The sequence below is a fragment of the Notamacropus eugenii genome, chromosome 3 (genome assembly GCF_028372415.1).
Source record: "Notamacropus eugenii isolate mMacEug1 chromosome 3, mMacEug1.pri_v2, whole genome shotgun sequence".
Taxonomy (NCBI): Eukaryota; Metazoa; Chordata; class Mammalia; order Diprotodontia; family Macropodidae; genus Notamacropus; species Notamacropus eugenii.
In genome coordinates, this window is record NC_092874.1 from 120,697,209 (window position 1) to 120,721,055 (window position 23,847).

The following is a 23,847-nucleotide window of genomic DNA, read 5'->3' on the forward strand; positions in this document are numbered from 1 at the left end:
AAACCTTAAAGGGTTATATAAATGCTAGCTATTATTATAGTTATCTTTGTCATCAGTAGTATTATTTCTGTTCTGGTCAGGCTGCTTCTGGAGTACTGTACTCTAGTTTGGACATGATAGTTTAGGAAGAAAATTGACAAGCTGGAAAGGATTCAGAACAAGGCAGCCAGGCTGGTGAAGGGCTATAAGTCCATGTCAGGTTGAAGGAACTTGGAATGTTTAGCCTGGAAAAGAGCATATTCAGAAGGGGACAAGATAGCCATATTCAACTGTTTGGAGGTTTATCATGTGAAAGAGGTATCATGACATAGTCCATTTGGTCCTAGAGGGAAGAACCAAGACTTAGGAGTGGAAGCTACAGAGAGGCAAGTTGGACTGAATTGGAGCTGTCCAAGAATGGAATGGGTTCTTGTGGGAGGAGATAGTAGCTTTTTCCTAGTTGGAGGTCCTCAAGCAAGAGGCTGCATGGCTACTTGTCCAGAGGGTTAAGCAGAGATTCCTTTTGGGCACAGGTTGAACTATAGTCACTTAGGTCCCATTCATCCTCAAATTAGGGTTCCTTTCACTGGATATAGACAAGTCTTGAAGGGGGATTTCTTAAAGGAAAAAGCAAGGATTTTCAACTAGAGAGCTTGACTCTGATTCCTGGCAAAATTCTATAACCTACAATTAAAGTGATGGTTTGTGAACTCTTGGAAAGGAAAGTGGTGATTGCTAAAGTCATTATGGCTTCATTAAGAGCATCAGTGATTCAGATAGAATCATAAATAGCATGCTATTCAAATTTGTTGTTGATTTCTCAGGAAAAGGATAACTAACATTCTCCTAATAGAATTGGAATCCAAAAAGATCCCCACAACCTACAATGGTGGAGCAAAGCTCAGAAGCTTAAATTTGGTAAGGATAAATTAAAATCTTGTTAGAGTAGGTGTAGAGTTGGCCAATCCTATTGTTCATTGAACCCTTGCTAGAGGGGGACTATAGAATTAATGTGGATCCCAATTCCTTCATCTCTCACAAAAAATATTATGTTAGAAGAACAATGATGAAAAACTGTTCATTCTATTTGGTCTCATATCATTTACCCAAATCAGGTATTTTCTGACCACTTAGGCTATTTGGAGACTGTATTACCCAAAAAATAAGGCACAAGGTGACCTAGGGCCATGTGTGACTATCACAGTTTCAGAACATAACCCACACATGGTTCTCTTAAAATGATTGCCTCCTTTATTTGCAAATGCTCACAAATTGTCCCTTTAATAATGTATTCTAAAAGTCACGAGGAATAGAGATCAGGATCAAGGTCAATAGTATTTAGAACTTGAAGTATTTTCTTTCTCTCTCTCTTAATCCAGACATCTGCACATCTCCAGGGTAGCACAGTAGCATCTATCCTATTTTTAAATTATTTTTTTCAATTAACAATAATTTTTTTCTCCCTCCTACCTCCATCTTCCCATTGGAAGAAAAAAGGATTCATAATAAATTTGCAGAGGTAAGCAAAACAAATTCCCACGTTAACCATGTCCAAAATGGATGTCTTATCTAGAGTCTATCACCCTCTTGTCAGGAAGATCATTATCAGTCCTTTGGAATTATCCTGTTCTTTTTCAGAGCATGGACAGCGTCTCCTCAATCACAGCCACAATTTTTTCCATTTGTCTTGGAATGTAGTTCATTTGGGCCAACTGACCTGAACTCAGAGAACAGCTATTATCACGTCACTTATGCTGGCTTCCAATTCCCCGTTAGCTATTTTTGTTTCATCCTTTTTTCTTGTGAAGCATCAACTCCTTACTTTGCTGCTGCCTGGTGAATAGCTTGGTGGTGAGTGATGGGGTTATGAAAGCTGTAAATCAGCTTTCCCCCTTTTCTGTCACCATCCCTGCTCTCAACTGACAAGCATGCTTTTATCTCATTGGTTAAAATAAAATGAACCAGAAGGAGGCTCACAGGCTGACAATGGTTCCTTTACATATGGATAATTAATAGCATTCTCTAGACATATTTAATCCGAAATGGGTTTTTTGATACACATGATGTGAAAAGCACCATTTAAAAAGATTCATTATTATTAATCATCTCTAGGAACAGAACTAGATCCCACAGAATCAGCTGGGTGACTCATGAATATCTTTGTTTATGACAAAATCCTACCATAATTCTTGAAAGCCTGTTCCATATAATAGAAGGGACATTCTGCTGCAGGGAAGGATCAACAACTTTAAAGATGGTGCAGATCTTAGCTGCAGTTGTTGTCCAAGATCTACTGACAGCAGGTGCAACAGATTGTAGAGAAGCTAGTGGGCAGGGGTATTGCTTAAGCGAGAGGAGAGATCTAGTGCAAGCATTTTTAACCCAGGATCTTTGTACTTGGGTCTTGTCAAAAATAAATAAACAAACAAATAAATAATTGACAGCTGCATTTTCTTTGAAACTCTTTCTGTGCATTTAAAAACATTAATCTGAGAAGAGATCCATCACCAGACTGTCCAATGGGGGATCAAGACACCCAAAAAAGTTAAAAATTCTTGCTCTAGAGGAAATCGTATTGGATTTGGAGATAAAGTCCTGTCTGTGACATTTGCTACTTTGTGACCTTGGGTAAGTCTCTTTCCCTCTCTGCATCTGTTTCTGCTTCTATAAAATAAGGGGAATAAATCAATGGTTCTCAAACTTCTTGACCTTTAAAACTCTTAAAAATTTTGAGGATTTCCCCCCAAAAGGCTTTTATTTATATGGATTCTATTTATTGATATTTCCTGTATTAGAAATGAAAACATCTTAACATTATTCTTGACCTGCTGGATAAGATTATTGCTAAGGTCTCTTCCAGCTTTAGATCTATGATCATAGAACACTTTGCAGCTAAGGAAGCTGTGGTCTCAGTGATGGAGTGCCACATTAAAAATAAGATAGGGACAACTGAAGAGTCCATATCTTGAATCCTACTGTGATTTCCTTCTTGGAGGTTTCAGCTTAGATCCTGGTTTCTCCCTCTTTAGATACTCCTGCCTTTCCACTCGATTGCCTATCCTTTTTGACTCATGCTCTTCAGATTCTTCCTTGTGAAATTCAGGCTTAATACCTCTTCTCACCCTTGCATCTACTTCAGGTTGGAAGTTTTGTTATAATATAGTCCCTCGGAAGATCCTGCTTTTGTCTGGATCAGTCTGTGGGGGAGCATCTCAGCTTTGATACTTGTGCCTAGGTACTTGGCAATTGGATTCCTTCTTGCCCTAAACCATTAGCCAACCCCTAATACCATAGTTTCTAGCTTCTAGCATCACTATAGCAATGAATCTGTGGCAGAACTCTTGCCTGCTACAGTCCTGGGCATTAATGCCAAGTAGTGCCTATATAATTGGCTATCTAATTGGTTAGGACACCCAGAAGGTCAAGGTCATGGTGTCAATTCTTGGCCAGGCCAGATGGCTTCATTTTATTCCATGACCATGGACTGTATCCTCAGTACTAGAAAGCTGTCTTGTAAATGTATCATCCGGCCCCCAAGGGTGAATAAATATGGATGGATTAGCACAAAATCTATCCCTTGGGGGGGGAGGGGGAAACAACTCAGTATATTTGTATACAGGATCATCTTCATAGTCAAAGGATGACATATATGTTATGCATTCATTATGTATATTTGCAGAAGACTCTCCAGAATTCCATTTTTGCTCACCTGAAGTGAGTGTCCTAAGTAAATACTTAGCCTCGTGTCTGAAAGCAGTTTCTTCAATTATACCCTACTGACTTCCATCTAAAATAAACCACTCTTTCATGTGGAGGGTTTCACAATCAAATTATTAACCCAACTTGATTTGTATCAAAGGGTTCCCCAGATGAAAAATATTAAGTCAACAGCATTCAAGCCAAATGTGAATCACACCTTCAGGGCTGAGCATTCTCAACAATCCAGGTCACTCAAACGATATTCCAAGGCTTCCCTCGCTGATAATTACCAAGAACTGGTGAGTCTGTCTATGCTCCTGGCTACACAAATGATTTCTAATGGGGAGAATAAGAGCTAACATACGAAAAGCTAGCATTTATATGGGGCTTTAAAGTTTGCAAAAACACTTTACATCTATTATCTTACTTGATCCTCATAACAACCCAAGGAAGTCATGCTATTATGATCACCATTTTAATGATGAGGAAACTGAGGCAGACAGAGGTGAAGTGACTTGCCCATGGTCCCATAGCAAGTATCTGAAAGATCTGAAGTCATATGTTGCTGATGTTGAGTCCAGGATGCTTGCTCTTACACTTACTGTGTCATCTAGCTGCCTCATTGAAAGGTCCAGGACGGTCTATGTTTTGAGATCTAGACTAACTTCTAGATTTCCTTGTAGAGAGGAATGACAGCTGTCTAAAATGTAGATTGAGGCCAAGTGCCAAAACCCATAAATACTATTTCTAATAATAATTAAATGTTGAGCCTAGAGTCAGAAAAACCTGAGTTCAAATGTGGCCTCAGACACTTACTGGCTGTGTGACCTTAGGCAGTCACTTAATCTGTTTGCCTCAGTTTCCTCAGCTGTAAAATGGGAATGACAGCACCTCCCTCCCTGGGTTGTTGTCTCAAATGAGGTTTGTGAAGTGCTTAGCACAGTACTTGGCACATAGTAGATGCTATATAAATGCTTATTCCTTTGTTTTCCTTTTCCCAATAAAGTCAGGGGCAGAACTTTGGGACTCAGCCAAAAACTAATTCTGTTCTGTGCCTTGGTTTCTCCATCTGCACAGATAATAACTCTTCATCTCAGAGGAGTTGTGAGGAATGTTAAATTAGCGTGTCATTAAATATTAAACAATAAAAAACTCTGCCTTAGGGCCTATTCACATGCTCTTAAGAATGTGAATTCTTTAGAGGCCTATGAAATAAATATATTTATGATTGTTATTTCCTGGAAAATTGCCATTTCATTCAAATCACTACTACTTCAATTTCAGACTAACAGAATTCACAGATACTGTGCCCAACAAATGCCTATGCCCCACTGGGCACTATTATACCCAGCTAAAACCTTAAGTGATATGAAATTTCAGGGTTAAGATGCTTGCATTCTGTCCCAAAACTGGTCTCCTGCACAGGCTGCCTGTAGTGTAAAACCTAAGGCTGTTATTGTGGCTTTGCTGTTTCCTCTCTGGGGTCATTCTTGCCTCTGACCTCGTGGAGTTTTTCATTGGCACCTCCCTTATGTGCATATTATATACCATCTTGTATGAAAGTTATTGGCATATACATCTGTTATATCTCTATTAGATATGTCCTCCTTCAGGAGGACAGAGCCTATGTTACCTTTGAATCTTTGCTAACACCCAACACAGTTCTCTGCTCTGCTTTCTTTATTTTGGTCTGGATTTAGGATTTCATTGGTGTTGGAGATCTCCACTTTGGAAGCTCTTTCTGCAACGTTTAATCTTATAATCTTAAAACATTTTTTGCATCACAGTCCCCTTTGGCTGTCTAGGGAAACCTATAGGCACCTTCTCTGAATAATGTTTTCAAATGCCTAGAACAAAATCCATAGAATTTCAGAGAAAACTAAGAACGCTGAAATTGTTACTGAATATTAAAAAAGAAAAGTTCCAGGATTCCAGATTAAGCACTTTGGTTAAAGTTGGAAGGGGAGTATGGTGGAGTTAATGTCTGGGATCACATAGCCAGTAGGTACCAGAGACCAAATTTCAGCCCTGGGTTTTCCTGACTCCAATGAGTATTCAATATTCATTGAGGTATCAAACTCAAATAGAAGTGGGGGTGGAGGAGTGAGGGTCGGGGGATGGGAAGTGGGGCTCTAAATCATTTCTAAAGATCACTGTGGCCTGCATACTGACTTAAGATCACCACATATGAACATTATCTCAGCACTGGGGAGCGTCGCTGGCCAATGCAGGCTGCATTTTTGATACCTCTATAATCCGGCATGCTGCTTCTGGAGGTACTTAATAAATTTTTATTACATGGAGTATCCACAACAACATGCTGTAACAGTAACACCACGAGTGAAACAAAGTCTCTATGCCTCACAAGGAAAGGAGTGAACACAGCCAGTTTCTACAGAAGCCTTAAGTAGAATTGCTGGAGCCATAGAGAAAAGAGAAAGAATATTTTGGAAGACATTATTTGAAAGAGATAAGGCCATAGGGTATCTTTGTTGGGCTGGGCGGACTGTTGGTCCTTATTGTATGAGGAGAGAGGCCATTCAGCCTTCTTTCTGTCAGGAAGCTGGTGGTTTTGTTATTTAGCATGGAGAAGACAAGGCCTCTTGGCACACCAGCCCTTAGATTTCTGGTTTTAGGTGGAAGCAACATTGCTACATCTCCCCAGGACACTGAAATCACAGGGGTAGGAAGATTAATCAAGTTGGAAAGTGAAAAAAAATGGTAAGCCAGGCTGTTTTTGCTATTCCATTCAATTAAAAAATAAATTGATCCACAGCACCAATGACAGAATTCTCACATAATAACTATGCTCTCCTGTGGTTACCTTGTCTTTTGAAAAATGAAGTGGGCAAAAAAAGGGTAATTTTCTGCAAGGCTCTGGCATTCAGGAGCTGGAGAAGTTACTGAATTAGAAAACATGTTCTGAGGAAACCTGGGTGTTCCACTAGTTGTCTCTTCTTAAAATGGTGTCAGACTCTAACAGAGGAGGCAGGGCAATCATTTAGAAATCCAGTACAGATTCTTTAGGGAACAAAGAAAATAATCATTATATACAATACACTGTACTCCCACATGCAGGGCTTGGGGAATAGGACTCTTATCTTCTCAAATCTAGGAATGGCCCTGTATTGAAGACTAGATCTGTCCTATGGGGAGTGGGGGGTGGGAAGTCTATTGAAATATTACAGTATTAGCTGGGACTCTTATGTAGCTCCATTTATAGCAGATGATTTTTAGATGCATGTACGTGTGACTGCATGCAGTAGAGGGAGGGGGTGCATGCATGCATGGAGCCTCTGTCTTCCATCCTAGGCTTAACTGACTGCCAAAATGGCCTTGGAACAATACTGACTTCCTAAGGGTTCTATATTGTTTGACTGGATATGGGTGCCTAAGACATTTTTGAGAGAATGAAAAAGAGAACCCAGTTTCAAAGGTGGCATTTGGGGAAAACCTCAGGCAAAGTCTTAAGAGAGCCAGGACTGAACCACAAAAACACTTGTCTTCCTTCATTCTCCACCATTAGTCACCTAGTTTAGGATAATGAGGGCTGCAAGTCTTACACTGAAGGGAATGCCATGGGTCAGAAAGCCCCAGAGCGCCTACGGAATACTCTCCTAGCCACCAAAGTCAAAGGGGAAATAGGGAGAAACCCAGTCCAGGATCTTACCCAGAGTGGCCCTTGTCTGGAGCCCTCCCCATCCCCACCATAAGACATTAGTATTCAAGGCCATTCTGGATCTTGGAAATTGGCTCTAGGGTAGCATGTTTTGGTCCCAGGGCCCTGTCTTCCACTTCTTGCCCTGACCCCAGCAGGTCTGAACTGGATTTAGACAGCTTTCCCAGAGGATGGACAGGGAGAAGGATCTAGGGTTGAGGCAGCTGCTCTCCCTTCCCCTTACCCCCTCAAACCAAGCCCTCCCCTTTCTGGACCTAAAGCTTCAGATTTGAATTAAAATTAAGAGAGCTTCTAAAAGGTGGAAGGAGCAGAGTGGGCAGGATCCCATTTGTGTGTGTGTGTGTGTGTGTGTGTGTGTGTGTGTGTGTGTGTGTGTGTGTGTGTGTGTATGTGGGTGTTTTCCCCATGGCATTCAACACTGTGTGGGAGATAGATGAGAGCCCAGTCAGTGACTCTGGAGTAGCTGTTCCCAACAGATGGGCTGTGAAAACACCTCCCTCTCCAACCAGAGCTCATATGAATAATAGAAATCCTCAGGGAGTTCCAGCTTCTGCCCCAGGACACTCTGCAAACAGTTATCCACAGGTGCAAACTCTGAGTCCTGGGGTCTGTCATAGCGCCGGCTGTTAAAGGCCTCAATGTTGGCCCTTAAAGTACACTCTTCTGCTTGGAAGTCCCACGGCCTGGCATCAATGTCTGCATTGGGAAGAGGGAAAGGGATGATAACAGAAGCATATGTATCACTGGGGCCACACCTTTCTGATCCAGCTACAATGAGCAAATGAATCAAAGTTATAAATACTTACTATGCTTTAGGTCCTGTGCTAAGGATACAAATACAAAAAGACAGGGCCTGCCCTCAAGGAGTTTAGATTCCAGTAGGGAATTCAACACCCCTCTGGGAGTGGTGGCCAAAGAAGGGAGTTTTGGTTTTAGAGAATCTCAGGGGAGTCACTGGTGACTCGATGTAGAGGGTAGTCAGCTTTCAGTAGTTTGGAGCCATCCACAAACTTCCTTGGAAGTATAAGTGGAAAATGTTAGCTTCTAAGAGGTGGGAGGCTTTCTGGTGCACAGTGGCTTGAATCTGAGGGGATTTACTGCTATGAAGCCCCCCCTCCCCCCAACCCATTTCTCTGGAATCTCTTCAAAAATCTACTTAATGGGGGTGGTCTCACTGCCTGTTGGAAATCTCACAATTCCAAGAAAAGGGCAAATCTTTGCCTCACTTGTACTTATAGAATGCTTTAAGGCTCACAAAGCATTGATAGGTAGTGCAAATATGACTATTCCCATTTTTACAGATGAGGCTCTGAAGCCTGAGAACTGAGGCTCTGAAAGGTATAGTTACTCCCAGGTGTACTACCTAGGTGGGAGTGGGAGTAGACAAAGGTCTTAAAATTTATGACTGCATAAAGACTTTTGGGACATCCTCCTCGATAAAATTGTTCATCTCTTTTGGGACCCCTACATGTCACTTGGCCTTTTGCCTCAGGGCTGGAGGTTAATTTTATCTTACCAAGGATTCTCTTCCAAGTGGCTTAAGCTATGCTATTTTTTCAACTTTAATTTGTGTCCTTTGTGCCTCATTATTGATTCATTGAGAAGAGCGGGGTACACTAGGAAGAACACTAGACTTGGAGTTTGAGTCCCAGTTCTGACACTTTCTTGTGTGATATTTGGCAAGTCACTCCACTCTACTGAGCCTCAATTTCTACATCTGTAAAATGGGGACAGTAATACCTCCACACTAATCTATCTCTCAGAAAAACTGTAAGCAAAGTATTTTCAAGTCTTATGGCCTTATATGAATGGAGACTGTTGTGGTTACTTATTATGAGGAATCAAAATTTAGATGGAGGCTGAGGAGGCAGGGTGTCAAAAGTAAATAAATGTCAGAAGTGTCTGATGGATTTGCCAATTGTTGAACAAGCTATTCACCTAACTAAAAACATCCCTAGAATTTAAATTGCTAGCTCTGCTTTATGTTCCATGGGAGAAGTGGATGCCTGGAGCAGACCAGTGATATGCATTCTTGTATTCTGAGCTCATTCAAAGTTGGAGCATGTTATCAATGCCAACAAGCATGTGCCGCCTGCTAATAAGCCTTTATGAGAACTACGTAAACATAGGGCAAACCTATATTTGTGTAGCCAGCACCAGTACACTGAAAACCTCTCTGTATAATTAAGGTTCCCAGCCAGTGGACCCTTTATTTCAGCCTATACAAGCCAACCTTAACTTTCCAACAGAGAAAACTGTACAGATTGAATCCTATTTTAAGTAAACTCACTTGAATAATGGAAAGAGCACTAGGTTTGGAGTCAAGAAGACCTGGGTCCAATTTCCAACTCTGCCATTTGAAGAATTTTAGCACATGATTTTGCCTGGGTTGAAGTTTCCACCTCTGCTAGGTGGCACGGTTCATAAAGTACTGGAGTTGGTAATCAGGAAGACCTGAATTCAAATCCTAACTCACATACTTAGTGACTGTGTGACCCTGGGCAAGTTGTTTCATCCCCTTAGGCTGTTTCCTATCTTCAAAATGGGGATAAACTAGCAACTACCTAACAGAGCTGTTGGGAGGATCAGATGAGATAATATATCTCATAAGTGCTTTACAAAACTTAAACTGCTATGGCTATATTAATTAAAATCTTTATCCTCATCTACAAAATGAAGGCTCTGGATTAGATAGCCTCTATGACACCTTTATAATATTTTGTGATTCTGTGAGTCCTACACTCATCCTTTGGAGAGGGTGAACTATCATCCTCTAATTTCTCTTTTTATGAAAATGCAGGTTTATGTACTGTATGTGCTTAAGGCAGGGTTTACTTAGATTTAATAGACTCAGAATGTTAGAGATAAAAAAAGAATCCAAGGATTCATCTAGTCCAATGTCCTCATTTAACAGGCTTTAAGGCCAGTTTGGATCGCAGAAATCTGTTCTAGAGTTGTTCGTTTTGGTCCAGGGTCTACGAGTGACACTCCTTGCTTAGCCTGATTCCACCATGTCTGCCCTGGAATTATACCATCTCAGAGTTAAATTGTGTCTTTCATTTGTCCTTTCATGAATGCTGAAAGAGAGGTGTAGGGCAGCTGTCAAGTGGCCAAGCCAAGGTCAAGTGGCCAGCTAAGAGCAGAATCAAGGTACTCCAACATCCAGTCCAATGATCTTTCTCCTCAAGCATTCAGCCTCTGAGGACATAAACATCAGAACCCATGGAGTCCCCTGAGGTCACTGCAAGGGGATTCAACCAGTAGTGGTTTCTCTCCTCACCCAGAGCATGCAATAACACTTTCCAGTGCATAGGAAAAAATGGCAGCATCAATTACTTTACTACCTGTGAGAGGAGAGTAAATGGGAGGCTGACCCTCAGACTGCTCACCATTGCCATAAGCCCAGTCATCATTCATGCGGTGCCTCACTTTCTGATAAATGGCTGACATGGTTTTCATGTTGCTTTTCCTCCACTGACGCCCCAAGTACTTGGTCTGGATCTTCAGCAGCTTCAACACATACAGCTGCAGCATGGCCTGCTTGACTTTGAGGGCCCGCTTCAGGATGGGGGCAGATTTAAACACCACTAACATCTGCCCAGTAGAAGAGGAAAGAGAAGAAGGAAAAGTGTGTGATGTTTGTTCATGTTCTTGGTGATTCTTCCCCCTCAGATGGGCCAGCCCATACTTAGGGAAGCAGATAACTTCAGAATTACTCTTTAGGGAGAAATAAGGGAATAAAATAATGATAATGATGATGATGATGATGATGATAATGGAATAAATAAATAAGAGAAATAAGGGAAAATTTCCCAGTCAGCCCCTGTCCTCTAAGCACTGGCCAGGAGCTACAAAGTCTTAACCAGACAGATGTATCTGTGGGCAGTTCACCTGAAATGTTAGTCTACTTTTCTTGACCTGCTGCAGCACTGGCTTCTTCTTACCTTGGATGAGGAATGATAATACATTTTGTAATTCAGTTTTTAATATATCACAGGCATGATGCCAGTTAACATTGCCAGTGTTGCAGGCAGCCAAGAGAAATGCTTTATCCTTCAGAGAGGCTGCCCACAGGTGCATTTCTCTTGTAAACACCTTGTAGCGCCAGACTAGTGCATGCACTCACACACATGATAGGTATTAGCCTCTTTATCAATACCTAGTTTGGGCTTTGATTAAAGGAGTGTCTGCTTATACAGCAGGCACTAAAATCTTTACTAAATACCTTGAAGTTTAGACTATAAAGAAGGGATTTTCTCCCCTATCACAAATACATCTGGCATTTTCTCACTTCAATTACATCATAGACTAAATCTTATAAAGCTCTAAGTGATCATCTAGTTGAAGATTCTCATTCTGCAAATGGAGAAACTGAGGTCTCGAGAAGTGACTTGCCCACTGTCACATATCAAGTTAATGGCAGAGTTGGGACTTGAACTTGGAAGTCTTGTCAGTCCAGAGTTCTTTTCTCTACAGCAATTTCTTTGAGAGGACTTCTAAAATATTTTCCACAAATGGGATAGAACCTCCTTACATTAATGGACATTAATTATCAGTCAGTGATTCCTTTTGCACTCAAGGTAAGAAAGGGTCTGCCTACCAACTCACATTTTACCAGATGGCTCACCGTCAAACAGAAGAAGGCATCTCTGAGGCACTACCATGAACAGTGGGCACCACTATAAATGGCCACCTGTTTGGGGATATACCTCAGAGATAGCCCGTTGAAACAGTAGCTGTCCATGGTTAGGGAGAGCCTGTTCTTTCTAAACCTCCTGGGTATTAATTCAAATAGGCACAGATGGATTACGTCCTAAGCAACAGGATGGAAATTTAGCCACACCATTCTTTCTTAAGCATGTCTGTGCTCTTCTGGGAGGTTAAAGTTTCAAAAGGTTCTGATGATTTAGAAATGAGAGACCTGTGTTCAAATCCTACCCATCTCTGATACTCAGGAAGTCAGTTGTGTGACCATGAGCAAATCACTTGACTACTCTTAGCTTCTGTTTTCTCATCTATAAAATAGGGGCAGGGAGCTCGAAGTTTGATAGTCTTACCTCACAGGTAAGGATCAAATCAATCAACCAGTCAATTTATTAAGCACCTAGTATGTGTAAGCACTCTACTAGGTACTAGGAATACAAAGATGAAAATAAAAGTCTTTTGTCACCACGAGGAACTTAACACTATCAAATGAGACAGGCTATGCAAAGGCCTTTGCAAATCTTAAGGCAGTATGTGATTTTCAGTTATCATATTAACAATTAGTATCATTTACTTTTAGCTTTAACATTGACTAGCCTATATGATCATGAGTAAATCTTTGACAAATGATTTTCTTGTCTGTAAAATGGTGGTTAACAGCAATGTTAAATGCAAACAACACAAAGACATATAACACAGGTTCTCTTAATATAAAGCCATAGCTTTGATTTTTTATTGAGGACCTGTATGGCCTTGAGTCAATCACATAACTTCTCTGAGCCTCAGTTTTCTCACCTAGAAAAAATGAGGAAGATAGACTACATGACTTTTAAGATTCCTTCTAACTCCAAATGATTTTATGATCCCAGGAGATCTGAATCCTGCCTCCTTATATAGAGTGGATTCCTAATAAATATTCATTGAATTAATAGAATAACAATTAATATTCTTATGATAGTCCTACTGGCTCAGCTTTCAATGTGAGGATATGCTCCAGGGATTGATAAGGAGGAACCATTTCTGGCATATTTGCATCTAAATTACCTTGAGCAGCAATCCAAGAAAGGCCATCATAGTGCTAAATTCCATGTTCTATAATCAGGTTGTGATACAATGAATCTTTCTGAACCATCAGCCCACCAGAATTTTTACTCATGAAATTTTCAGCAGCCCAACCTACAGTAATACCATCACAGTGATGTAATAACTGAGGACAGTGGAACAGTCAGAAAACATTCAGTGATGTTGCCACCTTTCCAGTTTTTTGTTTGTTTACAGCATAGGAATATCCTCCCAACAGCACCTTCTTCTCTGTCTTCCCGCAATAATATCCAGTGTGTCCTTTAAAGTGGAAGAGCAAGCTTCCCTACCAAGAGCCTATCTGAGAAGAGTCACCACTTCCCAACTCTCTGAACATCTACTTGGACAGAATAGTTAAAGGATCAGAGATTCAGAGCTAGAAGAGATCTTTTAAGTGATCTAATACAACCCCCTGGTTTTATAGGGTAGGTTCCTGAGGCCCAGAGCAGTACCATAAATGGTACAAGGTCACCCAGGTAGAAAGCAGCAGAGCCAAGATTCAGACCCAGATCCTCCTGAGTCCAAATCTTCTACTACAGCTGTGCCATCAAGAAATGAGAATCAGAGCTGGAAGGGACCTTGGAGATCATCTTTTCCAACCTCTTCTTTTTTTTTTTCTTGGTTATTCAGTCATTTTCAGTCATCTGACTCTTCCCCATTTGAGATTTTCTTGACAAAAATCCTGCAGTGGTTTGTCATTTCCTTTTCCAGCTCATTTTATAGGTGAACAATGGCGAACAGGGTCAAGTGACTTGCCTATGGTCACACAACTAGTAAGTGTCTGAGTCTGGATTTAAACTCAGGAAGATGAGTGAGTCTTCCTGACTCCAGGTCCAGCCCTCTATGTGCTACGCCACCCAGCTGCACAGTAAGCAATTAATATTTTTTGAGGAGGAGAGGCAATGTAGCATGGGAGAAAGAACACACCAGCCTTTGAGTCAAGAGAGGTCTATGTTCAAATTACAACCTCAACTTCTGGGCAAGTCACTTGGCCTCAGTTTCCTCAGGATAATAATAGCATCTACTTCACAAGTAAATGAAATCATATTAAAGTCCTACATTAATATCAGTTTTTGTTTGGTGTCATTGTTACAGCTACTCTCTTGGCTTATTTTTTAATGGGCTTCACAGATAGAGTCTGAGGACAAGTACACATCCTGTTATTATCTCGTTATTTTTGTTATTGTTATTATCTCATTCTTCTGCCCTTCATTACTATAATAGAGCTCTGTAGTGGGGAGACTTCTACTGTCCTGGAATTGACCCCAGCTCACCATGGTCCTGGAATGCTTCCACTTGGTCAGTTTATTAAGCAGCCTGAGTAAATTGATACAGGAAAATAGGTTCCTCCAGCAGAATTGATTGTTGTCTCCAGCTTCCTAAAACAAACAAAAAAATCCGAAGTACACACACATGTATCATCACTACAGCAGCCCCAGAGCTCTCTTTTCCAGCTACATAATTGGTACTGTAATTTATTGTTGTTCAGTCATTTTCAGACAGGCCTGATTCTTCAAGACCCCATTTGGAGTTTTCTTAGCAAAGATCCTAGAGTGGTTTGCCATTTCCTCCTCCAGCTCATTTTGTAGATAAGGAAACTGAGGAAAAACAGAGTCAAGTGACTTGCTCAAAGTCACACAACTAGTAAGTGTCTAAGATCAGATTTCAACTCAGGAAGATGAGTCTTCCTGACTCCAAGTCCACCACTGTATCCTCTGTACCATTTATCTTACTCTGTGTGTTCGTCCTTCATTGCCAAAGAAGACCATGCCATCAGAGAAATAATGACATGACTTGCAGTTGACTCTGTTTTGAGTGAGGGAGGGTTGTGCAGGTCACCAGCCTCACTTCTCCTCCAGAGCCATCTGAATCCAGTGACTAGATATTCATCAGGATGACTGGAGATGACCCAGGATGAGGCAATTGGGGTTAAGTGACTTGCCCAAGGTCACACAGCTAGTGAATGTCAAGTGTCTGAGGTGAGATTTGAACTCAGGTCTTCCTGACTCCTACACTGGTGCTCTATCCATTGCATCACCTAGCTGCAATGTAAGGAGCAATGGTAAAAGTGGTTCCTTTTCAGGGAGGGATGGCCAGTCAAGAAAGAAGCTCTCAGCTTAGGAGGTATCCCTCCCTGTTCTACTCAATGACTTACAAATCTAACAGCATGCAATTGACATCCAATACCATGTTGGCCCAAAGGCATTCCATGGCTATAGGGACACTAGACAATGGAGGCAGAAGAAATTTCTGAGATAATGCTTGAAGTTGCCTTTTGTGACTTCTTGCTTGGGGACCAGAAAAGAGAAGACATCATTCCTATAGAACATACTTCTCTATGCAATGTTTGCAACTTTATTTAAAAAAAAAAAGTTAGTCTGTTTCTGAAACTTTTTTTCTTCTACCCTCTGCTGGAGTCCTCTGTGTTAGATTGATTTAATATTCAGGAAACTTGAGCCCTTCAGCACCTCACTTCATCTACCCACACTCTGGTAGACTACCCCGTTCCCAAGCAGGAGAGAGAGGAGGAAAAAAATGGCAGATGGTCCATTCTCACCAGATGGTTCGTTTCCCTTCTAGGCTTCATGTCTGTCTGTGAGCATCCCACCAATAATAACTGGTGGATTTCGGATTAGAAACAGGTATCTACTCTTAGTAACATTTTACAGTGACAGAATGAAATATGGCTTATGGGATTTTGGAACTGCAGAGGTATATTAATCATCATTATCAGAATGATCCCTTACATTTACGTAGGATTTTTCAGGTTATAAAGTACTTTCCCATCCATTATCTCATTCCAATTAATGGTTTTTGCGGGATGGGCTAACATCATAAGATTATGGGATTTAAAGCTGGTTAGAGACCAACTGGTCCACCTTTACAGATAAAGTGACTGGCCCAAGGTCAGTGAGTAGCATTAATGAGGAGACAAGCTAAGATTCAAGCCTGCATCCTCTGACCCCAAATTCAGCACTTATTCCAAAAACATCATTAAACCCCTGGCAGACCTGATGACCACATTAACTTAGGGTTTATAGGCTCAATAGATATAAAGGTGGAATGTGTCTCAGAGATGGTCAGATTTAACATCATCATGTTACAGATAAAGAAACTGAGACCCAGAGAAGTTAAATTATTTGTCCAGGGTAATATAGCCAGTAAGTATCTAAGAAAGGATTTGAACTGGAATCTTCCTGACTACAAGGCCAAAACGCTATCTACCACCATGATGCTCTAAAGGTCTTTTTTTCTAGGTAATTTAATTACTTTATTAATGATGCCAGCATTCCAATAAAAGGATAGTCATTTGGCCTTCTCTTTCTTTTTTATTTTATTTTATTTCACTTAATAGTATTTTATTTTTTCCAATTACATATAAAGATAGTTTTCATCACTCACTTTTATAAGATTTTAAGTTCCAAACTTTTTCTCTCTCCCCATACCCAAGAAAGCAAGCAATCTGATATAGGTTATACATGTACAATCATATTAAACATATTTCCACAATAGTCATGTTATGAAAGAAGAAGCAGAACAAAAGAGGAAAACCATGAGAAATAAAAAGCAAAAAAAGTGAAAATAGTATGCTTCAATCTATATTCAGACTCCATAGCTCTTTCTCTGGATGTGGGTAGCATTTTCTATCATGAGTATTTTGGAATTGTCTTAGATCATTGTATTGCTGAGAAGGGCTAAATCTCTCATAGTTGATCATCACACCATGATGTTGTTGCTAGTATGTATAATGTTCTCCTGGTTCTGCTCACTTCACTCAGCATCAGTTCATGTAAATCTTTCCAGGTTTTTCTGAAACCTGCCTGCGCATCATTTCTTATAGCACAATAGTATTCCATTACATTCGTATACCACAACTTGTTCAGTCATTCCTCAACTAATGGGTATCCACTCAATTTCCAGTTCTTTACCATCTGAAGGTCTTTCTTAAGAATGGAAAAAGAAAGTAAAGACATGTGCCAGTGCTTCCTAGTATCTAGTGAGCGAAGTAGTAAGGGTATAATTGCTGGGACATGAATAGCTAAGATCCTTGTGGGCATTAGGATTTACCCAGGTGTAAGGTAAACCTGTGGGGTCGGGAAGCTGAAAAGACAGAGGGTGGCATAGGGAGCTCAGAAGCAAGTTTCCCTGCCCTGTGATAAACTGGCAGTATCTGGCTTTAAAATGACCCACAGGGACTACTCTGAGAGCAGTTTTGGTTCCTTTCCATGGGAATTTCCACTCCATGGCAAAGGCCAGTCTAGCATTATCTGCCCCAAACAAGTCAGGTTGTAATAATAATAATAGACATTTATATTGTAAGGTTTGCAAAATTTATATTGTGAGGTATCAAAATTCATTTGATAACAGTACAGATGTTAAGCAGGTGATCAGAGATCATCAACCATGTAGGCACTTTCTAAAGCTCAAAACACTATTTTAGTTATTCTGCTGTTATTATTAAATCATAATTGTGTTACTTTTGTAATCAGGGGAGGAGGCATTTTACCTGTTCCTTTTTAAAAAAGGCAAGTCCAAGCCCTCTCTCAACCCATTTCATGGTCTCAATCAATGCTATAGCTATTAGGAGAGTCTTCACAGGAAAGTCACCAGAATATTCATGTCTTTGACCCAGAGAACTCCCTATTAGGCATATAGCCCAAGGAAGTCAAAGGTTTCATATGCACCAAAATATTCCTAGCAATACTTTTTTTAGACAGCACAGTCTGGAATCAGAAAGACCTGAGTTCCAATCCAGCCTCAAACACTTACAAGCTGTGTGACTCTGAGCGAGTCACTTAACCTGTCTGCCTCAGTTTTCTCAATTGTAAGATGGGAATAATAGTAGTAGCATCTAGTGCATAGAGTTGTGAGGATCAAATGAGACCACAAAAGTGCTTAGCACAATGTCTGTATCCTACAAAGTGCTTAAAAAAATTCTTTCTTCCAAAAAAAACCCAACCCCCTGGAAACACAAATAAGGGAATTTATATAACAAATAACAATTAGTTAATGAATGAAGAAATTATGAACTATGAGTATTACAGCAGGATATTATTGGGCCGAAAAAATGATGAGTATGAGGAATTCAGAGAAACATGTGAAGACTTACAAAAGAAGAACTAGAAGAAAAATATTCCTAATGACCATAATGATGGAAATAAAAACAGGAGAAAAATATTCCCAATGACCATAATGATGGAAATAAAAACCACATTAAAAGACAACTGAACTCAGATTCATCGTAATAGCCAATCTTGATCTCAGGGAAGAGATGATGAAACTTCCCTACTCTCAGTAAAAGAGCTAGGCATTATGGGTTCAGAATGCTCTCCACTCTCTGTTGTGGTTACTGTATGGGTTGATTTTGTTGCTGGCTTTTTATTTTTGGTGGTGTAATTAAGGGAGGGTAGGGAATGGGAATATCTGGAAATGACTATAAAAAAGAACAAAAGTTATCAACAAAGTTTTAAAAAGAGAGAAAAACCCCCATATCTCCCATATTATCCAATATTTATAATAATAATAATATATTTAGTTTTAACAGATATATATTAAATGTCTACTATGTGGAAGCAATATGGTAGATGGTCAGGATACAAAGATGAAATGATAATAATATTCATTATTAATAAATTTGTTGCTAATAATGAGCAATAAAATTCATGTTTCTATGCCTCTTTAGGGTTTACAAAGCCTTTTCCTCACAACTCCATAAAGTTGGTAGGACAAGTATTATTACTCCCAATTTACAGTGGAGGAAAATGAGGTACAGAGACATTAAGGAATTTGCCCAAGGTCACATAGCTTCATGAGTGGAAGAATTGCAACTCACATTCAGATCTTTTGATTCTAAACCCAGCACTTTTCTCATGGTAGCTGAATTGCAATAGATCAGGAATTAGACGTACTGGCATCTGGATTCAGTTCTATCACACGCTAGCTGGACCTCCAGTTGTTCTGTAAAATGAAGGGGTCAGGTGACATGACCTCTAAGGTTCCTTTCCAGCTCTAATGTTCTGTAATCTATAATTTATTCCATCTTTCTCCAGATAGTCTAACAATGAATGTTTGAAAGAAGGAAGCCTGGCTCCACTCATAGCCTGGCCTTAAGGGACCCCGGAAAAGGAGCTCCAAATTTCCTCTTCCCGATGATGGTCTTATCAGGCACAGACTACTCTACACTTTCTACCCAAAATGTTTTCTCTGGAGACTGACTAGAGACCAACCTTCTTTGTCTTGCTTCACAGTAAACTGCCTAGGACTCAAAATAATATGAGCCTGTGAATAGCCTTTTCTGGAGAGCTGAGACTGAAAGGTGTTTTGCCTCCTCTGCTTGCTTCCTTATAAAAGGACCCAGGAAGCATTTCTCTTGTACAGGCCAAAGACTAGTGTTTTCTCCTGTGTCCTCCTTAATTCCTAGTGAACTTTTTCAGACTTGCTAAAAAATCAAATTGTTGCTTTCTTCCCCTCCTCTTTAACGCAGACCACCTTATCTCTCCTTTTGCCTAACTCTTTTAGCACCAGAGTCAGAGTACCAATGAATAATATATGTTTAGGTGAGTGAGTCTCTGCAAGGACACATTCTATGTGTATCACATGACCTAAAGAAATATCAGCTCTGAAATGTCAACATGACAATCATTGGCCTGATTGGAGCTCTAGGAGTGGGACCCAGTCCAGTACAGCATGCCCCTCCATTCCTCCCTTTCCAGAGTCATGCAGAAAAAGATACAGAGAAAATTTCTCCTAAGAATTCTCCTAAGAATCAAAGAGTTAGAGATTTCCAAATGATTTAGAAGTTGTCTAAATCAGAGATGTCAAAATTGTGGCCTGAGGGTCCTAAACCTGGCAAAACCCTCAATTAAAACTTAATTGGGAAACATTTAACAAAATAGAACAAAGAGAATGATAATTTATGGTTTTCTAAGTCAGTAGGCAGTCAGTAAGGATCTACTCCTATTTGAGTTTGACACCACCCTGATGACTCCAGAGATGTCTAGAAGTTCCTTACTTAAATACTTTAAATTATTTTAAATATTCCCTGGCTTCTAGTGATTAAATGCATCTATCATCGCCTCCTCCCTTTCCAGGGCCATCTCTGAGACATGAGGAAAGCTACAATCCAAACCTCCTTGCACTTGTCCCTGCTGCTGTAAGAGAACCATGTTGGCTCATTTAAGCCTGTGTAAGCCTAGAGTTGGGTTTACAACAGTTATCTTGGAAACTGACCTAGATGATCAATAGTGGCCTACTAAACATTTCCAACAGGACATCCCATAGACATTTCAAATTCAACATGCCCAAAACAAAATTCGTCAGATTTCCCCCCATATCCTACTTCTCTTCCTTATTTTCCTATTTCTACCCAGGACACAACCATCATTTCAATCATTTAGGCTCCCAGTCTGGGAGTGAACTTTGACTCTGTCCTCTCCCTCCCCCTCCTCCACACTCTCCAGTCAGTTGCTAAGTATTGTGAAGTTCTATTCTAACATCATCAACAGCTAATGTTTATATAACGATTACTATGTGCTGTTACATTACTATTTCTCATCTGACCCTCACAACAACCCTGTGAGGCAGGTACTATTCTTATCCCCATTTTGCAGATGAGGGAATGGAGGGAAACAAAGGTTAAGTGACTTGCCCAGGGTCACACAACTGGTAAACTTCTGAGGTCTGATTCAAACTCAGGTCTTCCCGCTCCAGGCTCAGCCCTCTATCCACTGACCCATTCGTGCATCATCTCACTGCTCACACAGCCATCACCCTAGTTCAGGCCTCATTGCCTCTTGTTTGGACAATTATAATAATGTCCGAATTATTTTCTCTGCTTTAATTCTTCTTCCTCTCTAATCCATCCTCCACACAGCAACTGAAATGACATTCCTAAAGCATAGACCTGACCATATCCCTCCCCTGCTCAAAAAGCTCATTATTGCCTCTAGACTCCAATACAAATTCTTGTTTAGCATTTAAATCCCTTCTGGTTTAGGCTAACTTATTCTATAATACTCCCCCCTTTATGTATTTTAACTTCTAACCAAACTGGTCTCCTTGCTAATCCCTGTACATAAACGTTCTTTTCCCATTTCCACATCTTTGCCCATGCTGTCCCCCACGCTAGAACACAATCCCCCCTCACATGCATCTCTTGGTCACCTCTAACATTAGGCTTGTCCTGCCCCTAGCAGCTCACAAGCTGCTGGTCCCCCTACTCCCTGCTCCCAAATTACCTTGTATGTGCTTGGTATAAATTGTGCATTTGCTTATAAATGCATGTATTGTTTCCCTGAATATGATTTAAGCTCCATGAAGGCAAAGTTTTTTGATCTTCATAGCCCCAGGAGGTGCTTGATACATACTTAGAGACTGACACACTGAGTAAGGGAAGAAGCCAGAGAAAATCAGGTACTATGTGGGCACAGATTTTTAGAAGTAGAACGACCTTGTGATCAAGCACACGGCTCATTAAATATGTCCTTAAGACTCCTTAACCAAAATAAACAAATGAGTCTGTACCTGCATTGTGACTGACCTTATTACTGAGACAAAAAAACAATGTGTTAATTACTAACCTTGGACTGTTCTTATTGTCCAGTCATTTCGGTTGTGTCTGACTCTTCATGATGCTATTTGGGGTTTTCTTGGCAAAGATACTGGACTGGTTTGCCATCTCCTTCTCCAGCTCATTTTACAGAGGAGGAAACTGAGACAAATAAGGTAAGTGACTTGCCCAGGGTCACACAACTAGTGTCTGTGGCCAAATTTGAACTCAGGTCTTCCTGACTCCAAGACTGATATTCTATCCATGGTGCCACCTAGCTGCCCTGATTCAAACCTACATAACAATTAAAATCAACTGGGCCCCCTGGCCCAGTAACAGAAGGGGGAAACTAGAGTTATAAAGACTCAAATTCAGATCAGGAAGAGGAGTCTTCTTGATCTCAAGCCTGGTAATCTATCCACTGTGCCATCTAGCTGCCCAGCCTTAGAGTCTAAAGATCTCAGGCTCTCTTATTTCTCACTCTCTTTTTTACCAACTACAGAGTCTCCTTCCAGTCAGGTCCTCCTACCTTGGTTTCTTCCTGTCCAGTATCTCACTTACCCTTTCAAGGTCAAAGTCTCCTTAAGAAATTGGAGGTCATCTAACATATTGCATCACCTCCTTTCCTCTGTTCTTCAAAACTCAAGTGTCACTCCTAGGCCTTCTTCCCTCTGGCCATACTTCTCCTCCCTGTCTTCAGACTCTTACCATTCCTTCCCATCTCACTCCAGGATCTTGTCCATCAGTGGTTCCTTTCCCTCTTCCTTTTCATATGTTTACAGACAACTCCATGTATCCCCAATACTAGGAGGCTTTCTACTCCATGATGCAGTTACTATCTCATTACTCCCCTCTACTTCTTGAGAGTTGTCTAAATCTTCCTCACTACCTACTTTTTAAACCAGAGGTGCTTAAAGGGGCCTATGGGAAAAAATTACACCCATATTTTCACTAACCTCTAACCGAAATTTAGTATTTCCTTCAATTATGTAAAAATCATCATTTGGAGACTTCAGATTGCCAAAAGTCTCCCCCCACCCCCAGCCCCAATCCATCTTCTAATCATCCTAATCATAAAGTGATTTTCCTAAGGGTCAGATCCAATCATGTCACCCACCCACTCCTACCTCCCACTCAATAAACTCCAGTGGCTTCCTGTTGTCTCCAGGACCAAATACAAAATGCTCTGTTTGGCATTCAAAGCCCTTCATAACTTGATCCCCTTCTACCTTTCCAGTTTTCTCACATCTCTACCCTTTGATCAAGTGACACTGGCCTCCTGACTGTTCCATGCAAAATACACTCCATCTCTCGTCTCAGGACTTTCTTTCTGGCTCTCTCCCCCTGCCTGGGGGACTACTGACCTCCCTGGTTTCCTTCTACAGGAAGACCTCCAACTCCTCCTAATTCCAGTCTCTTCCTTCTGTTACTTCCTATTCATCCTTTACATAGCCTGTTTTGTATATGTTTGTTTGCAGGCTATCTCCCCCATTAGATTGTAAGCTGTCTGAGGTCATGGACTATCTTTTGCCTCATTTTGTATCTCTAGCCATTAGCACATAGCCTGGTCCAAAGTAGACACTTAATACATTTTTTTTTATTGATTGAACCCCTAGCTTTAAACATCTACAGTCTGGCTTTAGTTCACACCCCCATTGTACTGAAACTGTTCGCTAAGTCACCAGTGCACTTGTAATGACCAAATCCAGTAGCATTTCTTACTCCCTATCATCCTCAGCCTCTGCAAAATGGAATCCAATTGACCAGACCCATCAGATGGATCTTCATTTGGATTCAGAAATACTCCACTCTCTTACCACCCACCTGGATATTGCCTATCTGCTAATAGGTCTCTCCTTCTCCACTCTCATGTTCCAATGCATAGATTGGGTCATAACACCACACCTCTACACTCAGATCTTTCCTAGTACCACACTGCTTACCAAATAAAGATTTCCTTGGCATTCAAGACCCTCCATCATCTGGTACCTCCCTACCTTTTCAGCTTTATTTCCTATTACCTTCTTCTGTACATTCTACAGCAAAAGCAGACTATTTTCTTTCCCCCCAAGAGACAATTGAGTATGAGTATGATCTGTGTTCTTTCTCTTCTCCCCTTTAGACTATAAGCTCCATGAGGGCAGGAACTATATTTTAT

General features: G+C 40.6%; 1 protein-coding gene and 1 long non-coding RNA gene across 11 annotated transcripts in view; one reads left to right on the plus strand and one right to left on the minus strand.

The window, feature by feature from the left end:
• Positions 1 to 23,847, plus strand: part of LOC140533249 (uncharacterized) — a 69,373-nt gene that overhangs the window by 21,182 nt on the left and 24,344 nt on the right. The gene's annotated exons all lie outside the window — the stretch shown is intronic.
• STRIP2 (striatin interacting protein 2) overlaps positions 5,947 to 23,847 on the minus strand; it is an 81,707-nt gene continuing 63,806 nt past the window's right edge. For all 10 annotated transcript variants that reach the window (XM_072652760.1, XM_072652764.1, XM_072652765.1 and 7 more), the window contains 3 exons: positions 14,416 to 14,520; positions 10,747 to 10,951; positions 5,947 to 8,053 (listed from right to left, as the gene is read on the minus strand). In XM_072652760.1, coding sequence (XP_072508861.1) covers positions 7,803 to 8,053; positions 10,747 to 10,951; positions 14,416 to 14,520 — 561 coding nt within the window. In that variant the 3' untranslated portion in view covers positions 5,947 to 7,802. The remainder of the gene's footprint in view (positions 8,054 to 10,746; positions 10,952 to 14,415; positions 14,521 to 23,847) is intronic.